The sequence below is a fragment of the Ostrea edulis genome, chromosome 3 (assembly GCF_947568905.1).
Source record: "Ostrea edulis chromosome 3, xbOstEdul1.1, whole genome shotgun sequence".
NCBI lineage: Eukaryota > Metazoa > Mollusca > Bivalvia > Ostreida > Ostreidae > Ostrea > Ostrea edulis.
In genome coordinates this window covers 34,907,816-34,924,880 of record NC_079166.1, presented here as the reverse complement: position 1 = coordinate 34,924,880, position 17,065 = coordinate 34,907,816, and the positions used below count along the sequence as shown (strand labels likewise).

Here is a 17,065-nt window from a genome sequence, read left to right as displayed (position 1 = left end):
CGAAATATGTTGGCAGTGTTTCGGGCTTTGATCTACCAATGAACTATTGAGCAGTATATCAATAGACAAGCATATGAAAGATGAAGATAACGAACACTTATCAATCTGACAATTCATATAAGCAATGCAAAATAGAAAGTTGGGCAAATACGGATCACTAGATTTCCAGAGGTGGGTTAGGGTGCTTATATGCAGTTATAGATACAAATATCAGTTTTAATATGCATCTGTTTTAGGTTGAAGCAGTTCCAATGAAAACAAAGGACGGAAACATTCTACCGTTGCGGCTATTTGATTGCCGAGGACTTGATATGGAACATGGAGTACCCACGGAGGATATAAGAGTAATAATCGAAGGTCATGTGAAAAATGGATACCAAGTAAGTGAATATTTTTGTTTTCGATTTATGAAATTGATACCTGATGCAGAAGTGTTATGAGATTCCTCTCTGATATATTATTATCATGCTCTACAGATTAACCCCTTGGCACCCATAACCCGGGACAACATAAATTATAGAGAACATCCGGAAAAGAAAGACCAAATGCACTGCATTGTGTATGTAGCGAATGCAACTAACCCCTCTGATCACCTGACAGATCCTAAGACCAAGGAACAGATACAATACGTCAAAGACAAAGTAGCCCCGCAACGTGAGTGTTTAAAACTTTCAAAATGGTCTGAATTTTTGTGCTTTAAATGAGTCCATGTTTTACATTATTTCATTTCATTCGACAGATTTGCCACAACTGGTCCTTTTTACTAATATTGACAAGATCAGAATATCAAATACTCATAGTCTGAGGGACATCTTCAGAAGTCAGGACGTACAGGATACATGTAAAAATGCTGCCGATTACATGGAAATGCCAATAATGAACGTCTTGCCGATGTCAAACTATCATGAAGAAGTTCTACCTACCTTGGAAAAAGACATTCTAGCTCTCTTCTATCTACTGACCATGATGCAAAGAGCAAATGATTACATAATCCGAATTACCAAAGATGACGTCCCAGACGATTTTAATGATTAGTCAAATCCATTGTTAAAAGAGAAGTATCGATTATTGCACTGGATTTCTTCATTATAGACATAGCTGTAGACATTTGCTACCAGTATTTGAATCGCATGATTGTGTAGTTTATGATATCTAACAATGTATACAATGCATGCTATTAACATGCAGAAAAGACAACTAATATAGAATTTTACAACTATATGCATTTTGAAATGCACGTTTTCCCCGCCATTTTAGTTTGAATTTTATGTTGCTCTTCTATTTTCATATTGAAAAATACGCTGTCGTTCTCGAACTTTGTTCTACAAATTTGGGGTTCTAGTGTGTAACGGAAAAATTGTTGATATTTTTTTTCAGATAAAGTAACATATCAAAACTCCAATAGACGACATTATGTACGATGGATTTAATATAAGGTTTGACTGATTACTAGTTTTCTTTGTTATTCATTTGCATTAAGATAAATGTTGACTTTTGGTGTACCATTATATTCTGATATATATCATTATGTAATTTTATATAATTACACATGATCTTGCTTTACCCAGTGTATATTAGCATATGTTTTGTTTTTCTTTCGAGGGTGTTTTATGTTATTTGTAGATCATAGGCGAATAAATAGACTTGAAATTCCAGTATTTAGTTTTCGATTTGAGGATCTATTTATCCTGGATTGAATTGTTAGTTCGCATAGAAGAAAATGAAGAATCATAACGACCATCTCTCTCTCTCTCTCTCTCTCTCTCTCTCTCTCTCTCTCTCTCTCTCTCTCTCTCTCTCTCTGTGTGTGTGTGTATTTTGAATATAAGCACATACATGTATTATTGTTGGAATGAGTGGGGAATGCTTATCAAACTGCTATTTCATGTTCATAGTGGCATTGACTTAGTGAAGGTACATGCATTTGGAATTTCAATTTAGCATATTGCAAATTATGTGGTCGATATAACGATTTAGTCTGCCAATACAACCTGCCATAAGATCGAATGTTAATTCTTAAATCGTTCTTTAGACACTGATTTTGAATACAAATTACTTCCTTTACCTAATGAAAATATAGCGCTCACGGCGGGTGTGATCGGGCACGTGATCCCACCTGGTCTATTCACCACGTTCTCCATTTGTATTCCTTATAGGAGTGATAGGATTCATCACGGTTCGTAATCTTCACCTTTTCATTTACGTCTGATGAATAATTCAGTTAATGGTTTCAACGCACTATATCCATAATTTGACTGCTCGTGTCACCTGAGTAAATTGAGTAAACCTATTGCAATTGGTCTGCGTCCGTAGTCGTCCTTCGTGGTTTAACAATTGAAAATTTTTAATTTTTTCATAACTTCCACTCTAATTCTTTTCAAATTTGATATGAAGCATCTTCAATGATATTGCAAATGAATTGAAACTAAATGGATATTTAAAATGCGCAGGTAGCCCTTTCCTAAAATTGTAAATTTCATGATCCCAAGAGTAGATATTTTGGTATCAGGGTTGGACCAAAATGGTCAGGAAATCAAATGTGCTAAGAATTGAGCATACATGTATTTAAATTCTTTCTTAGAATTTTGATTCCATTTTTTTTCAGATTTAGTATGAAGCATTTTAAAAACAAGGTGACATAAATTGTAAATTCAAGGACTATTACACCCCTGGTGGCTTAGGCGCAGGAATGAAACGACCACAAATTTATCAATTTTAAAACTCTTCTTTTCTACCACCATACATGTGTAAGAAAAACCAAATGCATAGCAGGAAGGCCTCTACCGAAATTGTAATTTTCATGATCCCCGGAGTAGAGGTTCTTACTCCAGGGCCAAACTTTGTACGTATAAGGACATCTTCTTTTAGGCTATTGATACTAAATTGAAATGAAATATTTAGAATGAGCAGGTAACAATTTACCAAAATTGTTTTAAAAATTATCCCAAGGGTAGTAGTTTTGGTATCAGGGCGAGATCTAAATGGTCGCTGATGAAATGATCATGAAATTAAATGCGTTAACACTTGAACATATTCAAATGATTTCTGAGAACTAAAATTCTAATTTTTTTTTCAGATTTAGTATGAAGCATTTTTAATAAATTCGATCAGTGCATACTATCTATTCAACATTTGGTACTGGATTCAGGTACTCTTCACACAAATGCTCTGAAAAAATACAGTTCCATTCATGATCAGCAGATACAACATTACAGCAAATGTTTAGAATATCGATGTGTATGTAATACGTAGAAGAAAACAAAATTAACGTCAAATGATTTTAAGAAAATCACTTTTTCACCAGAAATGTAAATGAGAAGTATTCATATTCCAACGCTAGCTACCTCCTCAGTGTATTTCACGAAAATATATAGGTCATTCTTCGATTGACAATTATATTCCTTTCATGATTATTGTTCGTTAATTATCATACAATTTCTTCTGAGAGAGAATATTATAAGGATTTCTATGTATAACAGAGCACTTCTGCAATCTGATTAAAATAAGATTTTTGATCCGCTCCGTTATTGTTATGTCGCTAAGCGACATAACAATAACGGAGGGGATCAAAGATCTTATTTTAATCAGATTGAGCACTTCTGGTAAATGCCGATGATTTTGACATCGGCATTTGTCTTATACAATACGTACGACTACGAGTTATCGACCGTTATAAACAAGCATGACGCTTTGTCAACACGGCTTCATAGACGCTGGTATTAATTATATGTAATCAGAGCAGAGGAAAACAATTGAACAGAAAAGAGAATGAATGTGATATCTAATGGAAAACATGTTACGACTGGTAACGGTAGTTTTGAAAGACAGAAGGCTACCAAATCAATTTATTAAAGTAATACATGTATGTGGGTTTTTCCAACTTCTAAAAATATATCACATGTAAGAAATGTACGAGTGACGAGGTTTTGTTTTTCTTTTTTAAAGGTACTCAACTTATCAACATTTATATTGCAATTTATATGATTTCTGCTTGAAAAAAAAATTGCATCTGCAATATTCACTGCAAGACAGCTCGGTATTGCGTAGATGAGGTACTAGGTGGTACTTTTGCATGGAAAAAAGTTTATTTAAGTCTCTCGTTTACGAAATTCCCTGCAATTCAAAATGATTCCCATATTTTTTTTCCAATATATAAATAAGATTTATTAAGGCAATGTATGCATTTACTGTTGAATAAGTGCATAGGTTGTTATCCTCATTTACAAAATTTACGAATTCATAAGGATAAGAAAATAAGCCTTTTCACGATAAATCTCGCACATGCGCACAAACGCTTCCGGACGGCTAACTACTTTGTTTACATTGGTGACTTGATAACAAATATGTCAACGTGGGAGACTTTAAACAAGTTAAAAGTAAATTCGTTGCGAAAGCTTGCTACAGAGTATGGTATTGATGTCAGTAAGAAGAAAAAAAATCTCATACAGGAATTGCTAATATTCCAGACGTCAGCATCTGTTTTAACACCGATCGTGCAGCAAGATTCGGCTGTACGATCGTTGACACTACCCTTTCAGGACAGTGTACCACCTTTCAACGCAGTAGTTTATGACTCTCCAGACCACTGTTACATTCCGAAAATAACATTCGGTGATATTTACAGTTTTTAAATCGAAAGACCTTCACCACATGGGGGGTACAGTAAAAAATTTCAAGGGCCTAGACAGAGCTGTTAAGCATTTCGAAGCTGGTGACGTCCAAGATATTAAGGTGTCATAGGTAAGGGATAACATAATATTATTGTATAAATTTGTTTTTCTAGAAAAAAGTTTTCACATTATAAACTCTGATTAACATCTTTGAACATGTATTTTACATGTTTTAAAATACATGTACATGTTTGTAAAGAAAGAGCTATGTAGTCATGGTATTAAAGACAGTTTTAGAATGAAGATGGCATGTGAATATTTTTGGTGTAGTACTGAAGTCTTTTTAGTTTTATTTTTTAGTGACGATCATTTGTACTTGTGTTCATATGCATATAAATTATCAAAATTGTCAAATTGTGTTATCATAAAACTGTAGGAGTTGTAAACTGGGGTCTTTCAAATACTCTTTATTTGATTTTTAGATAAATTCCTCAATACTGTACATCAGAGCTAAGTGTCAGGCTTCAATGAAGAAACATCACTACCAGGTGTACATTTGCATCTCTCGAAATGGACAATCAGGGACAAGTATACATCATGGATATTGTCAATGTCCTGTGGGGTAAGCATTTTCAGAGTTACTGTAAACAATTTTTTTACTTGTTCGATTTCTTCTTAAATATTGGTACAAATGTATATCATCTCAAATCTAGGACATGTGTATTTTCAAATTAGACTGGGGCAGAGCTGTAGTCATATTGGAAGCTTACTTTTTGCATTGAGCCATGCCAAACCCCAGGAAAGCTGCACAAGTATGCCTTGCAAATGGGTGGTACCCACAGCAAGGTCTAACAAACCCAACGGTAAGTAGATTAGTAAGTAACTAAATTTGATATATAGTCTGACTATTTACAGATAACCAAATAAACATATGAACTTTGTAGCACATTAACCGACTAGTAATAGAAAATCCATATAATCAGGTCCACTAGAAACCTTGAGCCGAAGGAAGTCTAAAGAGGATAAGACCGACAGCGACACCAATGACACAGAGAATACTTCATTTGACTCTCGCCATACCACTCACAGAGACTTTGACTTAAATGCTACACTCCTTCAGTTGAGAAATTTGAAGGAATTTTTTCCAAGTACAGGTACATGAATAGTAATTGGCATTTATCTTGAAAACTTTCATTCTAAACATTTTTTTTCTATTAATAAGTATCAGCTAGTGTCTCAGTTGGGAAGGAAAATGTAAAGAAAACAAACTGTCAATTACTTGAAAGACACAGTACAGAGTTTGAAATTGATTTCAGGTTCTATGATTATAATTTTGCTAACAAAATGATATTTCAGGTATGAGTCATTTGTGGAACATCCCAGATGATGTCCCAATAGCTGAGAGGGAGATAGAGGTGGAAACATATGAAGATCCATTAGAAACGGCATCCAAAGCACTGATCTTGTTAAAGGAGAATTGTAAGAAAAAAATGTAGAAAAAACAATAAATATATATATATCTACCATGGATATACGATTCATTTATAAACATATTACAGTGCCAATCCCAATTTCAATTGATGAAAATCTGAGCGGCTATGTAGAGGAAAGGACAAGAGGTCAACGACCATGTTCCCTTTGGAGTGAACTCCACAAAGGGAGAATCACGAGTTCTCTCTTTGGTGCCATTTTAAATGCTGGACCTAACCCCAGGAACCTTGTGGACCAAATTATTAATGGGTCCAGTTTGCAAAGGTTTAGAAATTAAAATATTTACTATTATAAACATGAATTTACTATAATTCATTCAGTATTTCAACTAACTTCTATTTTTACATATAAATTATAGTGCATATTATTCTTTATATCAAAGATATCAAACACTTCCTCGTCCAGTCCAGTGGGGTGTAGACCATGAGAAAGAAGCAGTGAAAGACTACTTGACTCTGCAGAATGAAGTCTCTGGTGTGACAGTGGAGGCATCTGGACTTACCATTTACCCATCTCATGCATTTTTAGGTGCAAGCAGTGATGGATGGGTAAATGATAAGTCCATGTCAATGGGGAATCAGAGAGGGGTGTTAGAGATTAAGTGACCATACTCAATCTCTAATGAAGTAATTGTGGAAAGAGAGGTAATTGTTCATGGTATTAATGTCTTTCATTCTGTCAGTTTGTTAAAGTTATTATCATATTTTTTTTTTTTTTTTTTTTACATTTCATTATTATTTATAGGTCCAGGAGCTAGCTGGGAAAGGGGGTTTTTCTTTGGAGGATACGCCAGAAGGACCAAGACTGAAACGAAATCATAAATACTACGCTCAGATTCAGGGTGAAATGGCAATAATGGGGTGTCCGTGGGGTGATGTTGTTGTCTGGACGGCAGCCAAAGACAGCAACTGTTTTATAGAGAGAATTTACGTCGACTCTGAATTTTGTACACACACGATGCCAAAACTTGTTGAATTTTTTGTTCATCATATTTTGCCTTTTTATTCTGAAAATGAATTAGCTCACCTGAACTGAAGGCTAAAGCAAGCTTTTCTAATTGAAGGGTGTCCGGTGTCTGTCTGTCTTGTGTATTCTGTTAATTTTTCACATTTTAAACTTAAAAATCTTCTTCTCAAGGACCACTGTGTGAGAAAAGATATAACCTTTATGAAAGCTTCATTACAGAGTGTAGACTTAAGTTTGCTCAAATCATAACCCCCGGCTTAATGCAGTACCACAACAGCCTTAAAGGGGATCAAAGTTATATATATCATATGAATACACAGGAAATATATTTAATAATCTTGTTCTCAAGAACTGCAAATTCATGATAAGTGAAAGCAATATGGAAGCATCTTTAGTTAGTTTAGATTCAAGTTTCTTCATATAATGACCCTTGGGGGTAGTTTTAAACCACTTATATATTCAAACTTTTCAATATAAATGTACCAATTTCTGCTTTTCTCTATAAAAAGTGCTCAGGTGAGTAACTGGCCTATGGGCCTGTTTTTATTTTAATTTCAGAGTTCATGTCTTTAAATTTCTTTATACAGATTCACAAAAATCCAGACAAATGTCCCCCCCCCCATAAAAAAGAAACCAAAACTACTGTCGACAGGGTGTATTTTGATTTAATGATGGCAAAAATAATGCAATTTTATAAGAAATATAACATGCATGTTACACATTTTGTATGTAAAGTTTCAAGTACAGCAGCACATGAATTTTTGTCAAAAAAAAAAAATACTTCTGAACCTCTAAATGATAAAAAGGAAAGAAAATCAATATGGATTTAGGTTATATTCATTTCTTTAATGTTTTGGCACATTGGTTAAAAGACTTTGCTCATTTTAAAGTTTTTTTCCTTACATGAATTCTAATTGATTTAAAAAATGCATCAATTATTTTCAGATATTTAAACACATGTTCATAAACTGCATAAGCACTTAACTTGGTGTACAAAACATATATCATATACTAAATAAATGTATATTCATAAGATCAACATATTTAACACAAACATACATTCAATGACAAAAAAATTGGCTTTTCTCACAGCTTACTGTACAAGTCAGGATTTACAAGCATAAAATGATTTCCCTTCTTGAGAAAATTATACCAAGATATTGAAAGTCCTCTGTAACAATATTGTGCAAAAAATGAGTCCTTATTCCCTCTTCCTTTTTTTTTTAAATATAACAATTTTATCAGTATTACTTGCAGATCACTTAAAGATTAAAGAGTTGTTCCCCTTTAGACACCTCTCATAAAATGTATAAAAATACAAATCTTACTTTCTGTTATATTACTAATGATATTAATGTTGATAGTACATGTATATAAAGGTCTGACAACACATTCCTTGAATATCTGTTTTGTAAACCTTTATAACATATAGAAAAATATTCATAATTATCAATATATCTTGTGATTTTTAAACATTAAATTTTCTTTAAAAATAACACCACAAGTTGTGATATTGTCAATTCAAGAGCTTTCTTGTTAAAGTAGCAATACTTCCATGACAAATTCTTGGGAAAAAAATTATATATGTGTATATTATTGAGGAAATTGTCACCTGACATCAATATACCTGTGTCTTAAATGATCATAATTATAGATACTGGTATTTACTCCAAATAGAATTTGAAAAATTGACTTATGTTATACATTGTATAGTAATTCAATTGACAAATTAGTTATTTACCAGAGGAACATCAAAATTTGTTAGCCAACAAGCAACTTGAAACATTTTGGTCAAAAGAGGCTTAAGTGTTAATGGCATAACACCATCAAAAATATGAAAATTTTTAACTCTGCCTATGCTTCTCTCAACATGAATTCTCAAAGAAGCAATTTCTTGGGTTTCAAAAACTTCATCAGTAGAGAACTGTGGTGTACTTCCTCTAAATGGTGGAATATTTAACTTACATTTCTTTTTATTCAACACATCCCTAATGGTAAAACCTTTATCAGCCATAACACTATCACTCTCCTCTAACAACTCAATTAAACCTGATGATATTGTAAGTTCTCTATCAGATGTTTTCCCAGGCCAGCCATCAGATACAAATGTTATGACACCAGATGGACTAATACCTATTAAAAATTTTGCAGTGGTATGATGTTTATAATTTGAAAAAGTTAAACTTTGGTTGTCAAGACTGGCTGGTTTCTGTATAAAAATTTCTGTACAATCAATGATAACTCGAACAGAAGGATATTTGGTTTTAAATGAAGATGGCATGGTTCTTTGAATAATGTCTCGAGATGGAAAAGGATTTAAACATTTTAATTCTTGCCAAAGTAGACAGATACAGGTGGAAAAATATTTCGAAAAAGTACCCATTGAAATTTGAAAGCGTTCAGCAATGTCACTGGTCAAGAGTCCGACCTTAAGTTTAATGAGAACAACAAACAGCTGATCAATCAAATCCAATGAACCTGCTGAAGCTCGCTTGCGGTCGGAGGACTTATCTGTGCTTGGTCCTGACCAATACTTCATTTTATCTGCCTTTGGCCGTAGAAAACTAAAAGTGAGTGAAAATCTAAATGTCAGTACATGTACATGCACTTTCATTCAAACATGGGAAAAAATTAAGAAACTTGATATTGAAATCATTGTGGAAGCACTATTAAGTAATAAGCATACTTGAAAAGCCACATGAACACAGCAAATGAGGGAAGTCCAGTATAAAAGCGGGTCTTGTTGTCATCATTGAATTCGCAATTTTCTGGAAACTCCATTTATGCCTGTTCACCTCTTTCTGGAGCTCTTTCACCTGTTGCTTCAATGATTTATTTTCTGTCAACAAGGGGTCTGTTTCACACTGCATACCTAAGAAAAAAATTGAATACAGATTTTTTTATTGTTTCTGGAAGAAAACACCTGCAATGAACATTATAAATTAACAATGCATGTAAAAAAAATAAATAAATAAACACCGGTAATTTGAATATTAATTAGTATACATATAAATAATTCAATGTTTTTTTTCCCTATATTCTGACACTGGTTTGAAATATTTATACACTTGATGTTTATTAATTTTGTGCATCTGTTTCCATTTTTTTTTAAAATTAAGTTTTATCACAACTAATTAAAAAGTATAAAAGTATACTCATAAGAAGAGTACATATTCTGATAAAAATATTAATTGTATACTTCAAACTAAGCTCTGAATAAATAAATAAAAAATAAATAAATAAATGTTTATTCGGTATATACATAAATACATATATATGATACCAAGGATAACCCAGGAAAGCTCGAAAGCTTATTTCCAATGGGGTCCTTTATTGCACAGATGTTGGCGTGAGCGGATCATTTCAGTCGGAGGACACCGGAGAAAACCCCCGTGTCTAAGCAGCAGACCACTTTACCCCCTCACATACAACCACTGCAGATCACGAGGATCTAACGCAGCAGTGAGAAGCGAGTGCACTAACCATACACTGCGCCCCTGTACACCCTATACCTCTGTACTTTTTTCTTCCAATATCTTGATGTTAACATCATCAGTAGGTAAGTCTATGCATGGCCTTTCTTGAACGGGTGGAGCATCTTCACTTGTTGATTCTATGTGACAGTAGCTGTGTGAAAACAGACTAAACCTGTGACGTTGCCGTAGAGTGTGCGTTTCTCTTTCCTCTAGCTCATTCAACTCCTGTTTTTAAGGAAAGATTCATATCATGTATGTGATTGTTGTAAGAATAAAGGTATATTAATGGGATAAAAAAATGCTAACGCTGCTATACATCTATGTGAATTTCTGTGTAGATGCTGAAAAAGGTGAAGATAACTAACAGTGATTGATCTAAAAAAAAAATCTACAAACAATACACTGAATCTGTTAAAAGGGCATCAAGCACGGACCTTCAGAATTCCATATTTAATACCGATATGTGCTTGTTCTCATTTATAAGCTACATAATATATTATAGTTTGTGTAAGAATGTGTAAGATGCACTCACAATTACTTTTTTTTTTATACATGCACTCGTTAGTATTTACATGTACATGTATAAATAAGAGAGTATACAAAGCATGTTAGGTATCAAATTTGATCGATGAATAGTTTTCAATTAAAGAGGTCAACAAAGAATTTTGGACAGAACTCATTTATCCTAACAGGGATGTGACTGAATTCCTCAGAAATCAGAGGGAAACTGATCATGCAAAAAGGGAGGAAAACACCTCACCCTACCTGGAAAAATATCATTTTCTGCCACTTTAGATCAAATCCAGAGTGTTTCATTTTTTCGAAAATTTAGCAAATCAGAGGATTTCCTCTGAAAAGAGGACAAATCACACCCCTGCCTAATGAGCCCTTCCGTCTCTAGATTACGTACGTCCGATCCAATTTGAATAGTATGTAAATATATTTATAAAATCACCTGTAAATTTCTTTTGCTGTGTTTGTCATTGTGGGCGGTCTTTGACTCCGAATGTGGCTTAACTTTGTAGGCGAATAATGTTGGGCGATAGTTTTCGTCTGCAGGGTCGTCACTATGCCATGACCCCACGAAATATTCAGAACACACTCTGCTGTACTCATTAGGAGTCCAATCAGTCCTATTTATGGCTCTAACCCAAGCTGATCTCTTCTTCCTGTCCTTAGGGAAACGAAAAAAAAAACTCACACCTTTCTCTTTCGATTTACTTCCTTGTCTTTTTGAACATTTAAATACCACGCACTGTATAACCATATTTACGTTGGTAATGTAAACTTTGGAATGACGTCCGGAAGCGTTTATACGCATGCGCTTAAAACAGGACCGCAGTTAACGTGAAAAGGCTTATACAAATATAACCATAACAGAGAAAATTTTAAAAAATAGGAGGGGTGGATTAAAGGTCTGGAAATGAGATACTTCTACTATTTTTTTTTATCAAGAAAGGGGACACACATTTGATTCTGGGGTGGGCATTTTTTCAATTAAAAAAGAAATAACCTAATTGGGCAATTTATTTTCTAGGAAATAAAATTAGATGGGGAGGGGGGTATCATAGTAAATATCTACAAAGTGATTTTCCCCTTCTTGATTTTTGCATTACTCTATATAATTATGTATTTTTCAGCTAATATAAAGACAACATTTTAAATTATCCTTCTTTAGTATTGTTCATGTAGGCCTAATTGTACATTTTTTTTCAAGGTTAAAAGGTGAATGACAGGTGTGCGCACTGTTTGCTAGTGAAGCAAGACTGGTCACAGTATTTGCTACGAGTAAATTAAAAGTCGAATTTCTTGGATACGCAGGTACGTTAAGGCAGGTTATGAAATTTTTTACTGGGATAAATCTGACGTCATAATTGAAATAAGTATATCACTAAGTATATATTAAATTCCGATTTTCTTTTTTATTTAAGTTTTATTTATACATAAAATAAACCATGCAGCTACTAAGATCCAACGAAATTCGAAATGCTTTACTGCTGTTGTGTAATTTCTGTCTGATCGATATGAAAGTAAACTGATGACGTCATGACTATACATCGAGTGACGTTGACACATGCAAGGAATTTGTTTACGTGTGCCATGCAAATATCGACAAAATGTAGAGTATTTGAAATATATGACATGGGATATATGGAATATATATGTGAAACTCTGAGAATTTATTGATATTAAGAAGGTATGTTGATATCATTCATTGACAACTTTGTTTAACGGAGAAAGCATTCCATTTAGCATGTCGATCCGATTTTCCTCTCTCACAGACTGAAATAAAACTGCAAAAGTAGCACATTAGCCCGCATACTTTTAGAGACTTTTTATACACCGTTTGAAAGGTCATAAACTAATGTACACGGAAATTACTGATAGAATCGTCTGTTAACGTAGTTCCACACTCTGTGACGTCATAGGATTTTGCAAAGTCAATGATTTAATGATAGGAACATAAATTTTGTTGGAATCTTTTTCAATAGTTATTGTAAAAAATCTTGTTAGCCATAATATATTTCAAAAGTCTTAGTTATATTTGAATAGTCAATGATATGTTTCAAAATATTGAATCCAAGGACAATAGCTCTGTTCTCATTAAATTATTTATCAAGTCCATAATGCGATAAATTTCCCTTTTTTTTGACAAACATTTTACCAAGGTGATAAGGAATCATTATCTGTGTCCTTTCATAAAATTACATAATTTTTTAGTCCAAAGTGATTTTAAATAGCTCAGCTTTAAATAGCTTCAGTTTTTGATGGGGGTATACATAATCTGGAAGCTATAGATTTGAAATTATTAAGGAAAGGTATGGATTTTTTCCCACGAATAACTACAACAGATGTAACTCTACTAATATAAACAGAAAAAATGATATGTAAACCATGCTATAAGGAAAGTGCGTCCACATTTGTTTGTTTTTTTAACATTTTGGAGAATAACGCTAATTCAATAATTTTGCACATATTATTCTAAAACTTGATGAACATATTGAAAATGACATGTGTTTTAGTTGTTGACATGTTTCCCGATAAATAAATGCAATTCAAAAAATATTTTGTTGTTTTTATATTAAAATAAAAACAAATAACTGTTTCCAATGAATTTCATAAAAATCTACATCGGGGTACATGACTTTAGTGGTGTATGTAATGGAAATTAATATGGAAATCCTTAACTGTTTTACCCTTTTTCATTACTCTGAATGTTAATTTATTGATTCCAAACAAAAAAATGCTACCTAAACCCCCAAAATCCAGGACTAAGGACCCACCTTAAGAAAACTTTTAAAGAAAACTACATAGCATCATGAAAAATGTAAAACATGAGCTAGATGGTTTCGTGTTTAAATGTCCAATAATTATTTCTTATTGAATAGTCCAGTCATTCTACTGTTTTACCTCAAACTAATTGCAACAGAAATGGTTTTTGCGAAACTTGTAGTGGAATATGCTTATAATGATCATATAAAAAATCTAGAAAAACCGAGAGAGGGGAAAGTCTTCAATTTGCTAATTTAAATTAGTACATTTTCATAGCATAAACTTTGTTACGGCATGGCTTCCATAGACGCAGAAGAGTTTACAAGGGGGATAATTGAAGTTATGTATACGCTCTTTGTAGTACTGCATATATACTGCTAAGTCAATTTTATCCTCTAAAATGCTAGTTTGTTTCAGGCATGTGCTAATTTTTTACCACTAATTACATTTTCATACGAAAAGAAATTGACTTTGTATAAAAGCTAATTAATGAAGTTCAACGTTATACGATATTCTATGTATAATATCCATATTGTGTCTGATTCCTACAGACATCGGTTCCAAAACATCTAAAACCAAGTGATAATATAATCAAAGAACTACACTTTGAAATTTGAAAAATATAAAATATTGGAGTCAAACTTCTCTCCAAAACAAAAATACCATATCAATATGTAAGCCCTCGCTAACAACAAACAAAAAAGTATGGAAAGCAGTTTTTGCCATTAGTTGATAATGTTTTGCGTTAAATGTCGCAAAAACATAAGAACAACAAAAACTTATCTCTTATCAATTAATATTCCTTCAAACGTTTGTGTAATGTTTGGTTGTTTGTAGTTTTAGGTGAAATACCACTTGTAATTATTCTTTAACGTGCCAACGTCTGTTGCGACACGGGATCTCCGTTTTTAAGGTCATATTCGAAAGACCCGTGATTTTCACTTCGAAATGTCGAGCGTTTGGTGAAAGAGAAATCGCATCTTAGGTTTGATGCGGCCATGACACGAACGGCCTTGAACTTGGCTTCGAATTGTACATACATGAGGATAATTTCCAGATGATTTAGTAAAATCAAATGTTTTTCAAGCATTGGACATTTGTCCCTCAGAAGTGAATTGCATCGACTTTTTGATTTTCAGGTTTGATTTGAATATATTTTATTGTATATACTATATACAAAAGGATTAGAAACAAGTTCTTGCAACTTACGAGTTCTTCTCCTTATAAAAAATAGCACACAATTGTCATTAATATACAATAAATAGTTAATACAATAATGGTACATATAGGTATATTCTATAAGTAGTAGTACAATATAGCATTAATTGAATCTTTTGGTTTCTTGAATGTACGTCTGAACATTTGAAAAAATAAATTTATTTAGTTCAATAGATAAAACATTATCACCCCAAAGTAGTACATGTGTATCAATTATTACCAAATCATTTAACCTTAGCAATCTATCCATTAATTTATATCTAGCATTTGAATACTTATTACAAGTAAAGAAAAAGTGGTATGCATCTTCACGCATGCCACATGAACACAACGGGGAATCAACAATACTGCGTCTATACAGATCATAATTCAGAACACATGCACGTCTTAGTTTGGTATGAATTATATTCAGGAAACGAGAACCATATGAAAAGTATATAGGTGGTTTAGAATTATTGATATTATTAGAGCTAATACTTTTAAGGAATTGTTTAATTGAAGAAGCCTGTCTTGATTCAATACTAAGAGAATTCCACATTGATACAGCATCTGGAACGAATTATTTTTTATAAAGTTCAAGTTTACATTTTGGTACTGTATAGTTGTCTCCATTACGGAGATTGTACGTGGACTTTTTGTTTGTTTTATTAGGTATTGTTTCTTTTAGATACTGCGGAACCTCATTATTATGAATTTTGTACATAGTAACAAGTTTAGCGGTTGCTCTTCTAAAAAACAGAGGTTTTAAACCAGTTTCCAAATACAAAGAATCTCTAGACGTTAGTATAGGAAGGCCAGTAATAATTCGCGCTGCACATAATTGGACTTTTTCTAGCATATCACTATCGGATGAAGTACATCCATCCCAAACAACAGACGCATATTCTAAAGCTGGTCTTATGAAAGTAGTATACATTTTTAAAAGAATGTCTCTTCCTAATGTAAATTTTAGTTTTTTAAAAAGTCCTAGTTTTTTGTAAGCCGTACTTGTTATTGTATTTATATAATGAGACCATCCCATATCGCTTGAAACAAACAACCCAAGATGTCTGTGCACTGGCACATACTCCAACTGACAATGTTGAAAGAATAATTTAGGAGGATCAGTGATTTTCAGGTAGTGATAGAACACTTGAATTTACAATACACCTCTTGGTGATAGTCAATATAGTGTTGCAACTAAGAGAAAAAGGGAACATAAGTGTGAACAGGACGAGTGCCGTCAGAAATAACTCCATTGTCTCGAAAATTCCTTTTTACAAAGAGCTAGGAATTTCAACTTTCGAAAAACATTTCTTAATTTGTGTAGCTCGTTTTGAACTATTGTAGTGTAGTATGGGGTTTCCGAAACTACCACACAATTGAGATGGTTCAGAATTGCGAACTTCGTCATTATCACAGATTCATTCCTTTACCTGCACTACATATATGGCGAATTCGGATGGAAGATTCCTTACCACTGACACTGTATAAACTATACGATACTGGAATCGTCTACTATCAATGGACAACATTATTAAACATGTGTGAATTAATATAATAAGTCTAACAGGACATCACAAATGAAGTCATTATCTGAATCTTTTTAAAATTCTAAAGAAAATATATAATAGGTTACTATTAATTGTGTGACACTGGTGATTTCAGAACAAGTTGCTTCATAACTATAAGAAGTAGTGCCGAAAATTAATTTTCCACGAGCATTCCAAAATATCTAAGATATTTACTTGCACTATGAAGATGTGGTATACTTCCAATTAGAATAGAAACGGGGCGATACAAAGGAGAAGAATTAGAAGACAGAATATGTATACTGTGTTCTTTCGATTGTGTTCCTGTGAGGGAGAATAAATGGGGCGGCTCTTCGGATGAGACCGAAAAAATTGAGGCCCCGTGTTACAGCAGGTGTGGCATGATAAAGATCCCTCCATACTAAAAGGCCATAAGCGCCGAGTATATAGGCCTAAATTGTGCAGCCCTTCAATGCATACATGCCAACTTTCCCGATTTGTGCGGGATTATCCCGATTTG

The 17,065-nt window shown here is 33.2% G+C and overlaps 1 protein-coding gene and 2 pseudogenes across 5 annotated transcripts in view; 2 read left to right on the top strand and 1 right to left on the bottom strand.

Moving 5' to 3' along the window:
• Window positions 1–1,639, top strand: part of LOC125675361 (reticulocyte-binding protein homolog 2a-like) — a 150,442-nt gene extending 148,803 nt beyond the window's left edge. For all 5 annotated transcript variants that reach the window (XM_056160537.1, XM_056160538.1, XM_056160540.1 and 2 more), the window contains 3 exons: window positions 237–380; window positions 477–654; window positions 740–1,639. In XM_056160537.1, the coding sequence (XP_056016512.1) occupies window positions 237–380; window positions 477–654; window positions 740–1,035 (618 nt within the window). In that variant the 3' untranslated portion in view covers window positions 1,036–1,639. The remainder of the gene's footprint in view (window positions 1–236; window positions 381–476; window positions 655–739) is intronic.
• Window positions 1,640–4,773: 3,134 nt separating this feature from the next.
• Window positions 4,774–7,664, top strand: LOC125678936 (uncharacterized; annotated as a pseudogene).
• A 50-nt stretch (window positions 7,665–7,714) lies between these two features.
• LOC125678931 (uncharacterized) lies at window positions 7,715–11,838 on the bottom strand (annotated as a pseudogene).
• Window positions 11,839–17,065: the final 5,227 nt, after the last annotated feature.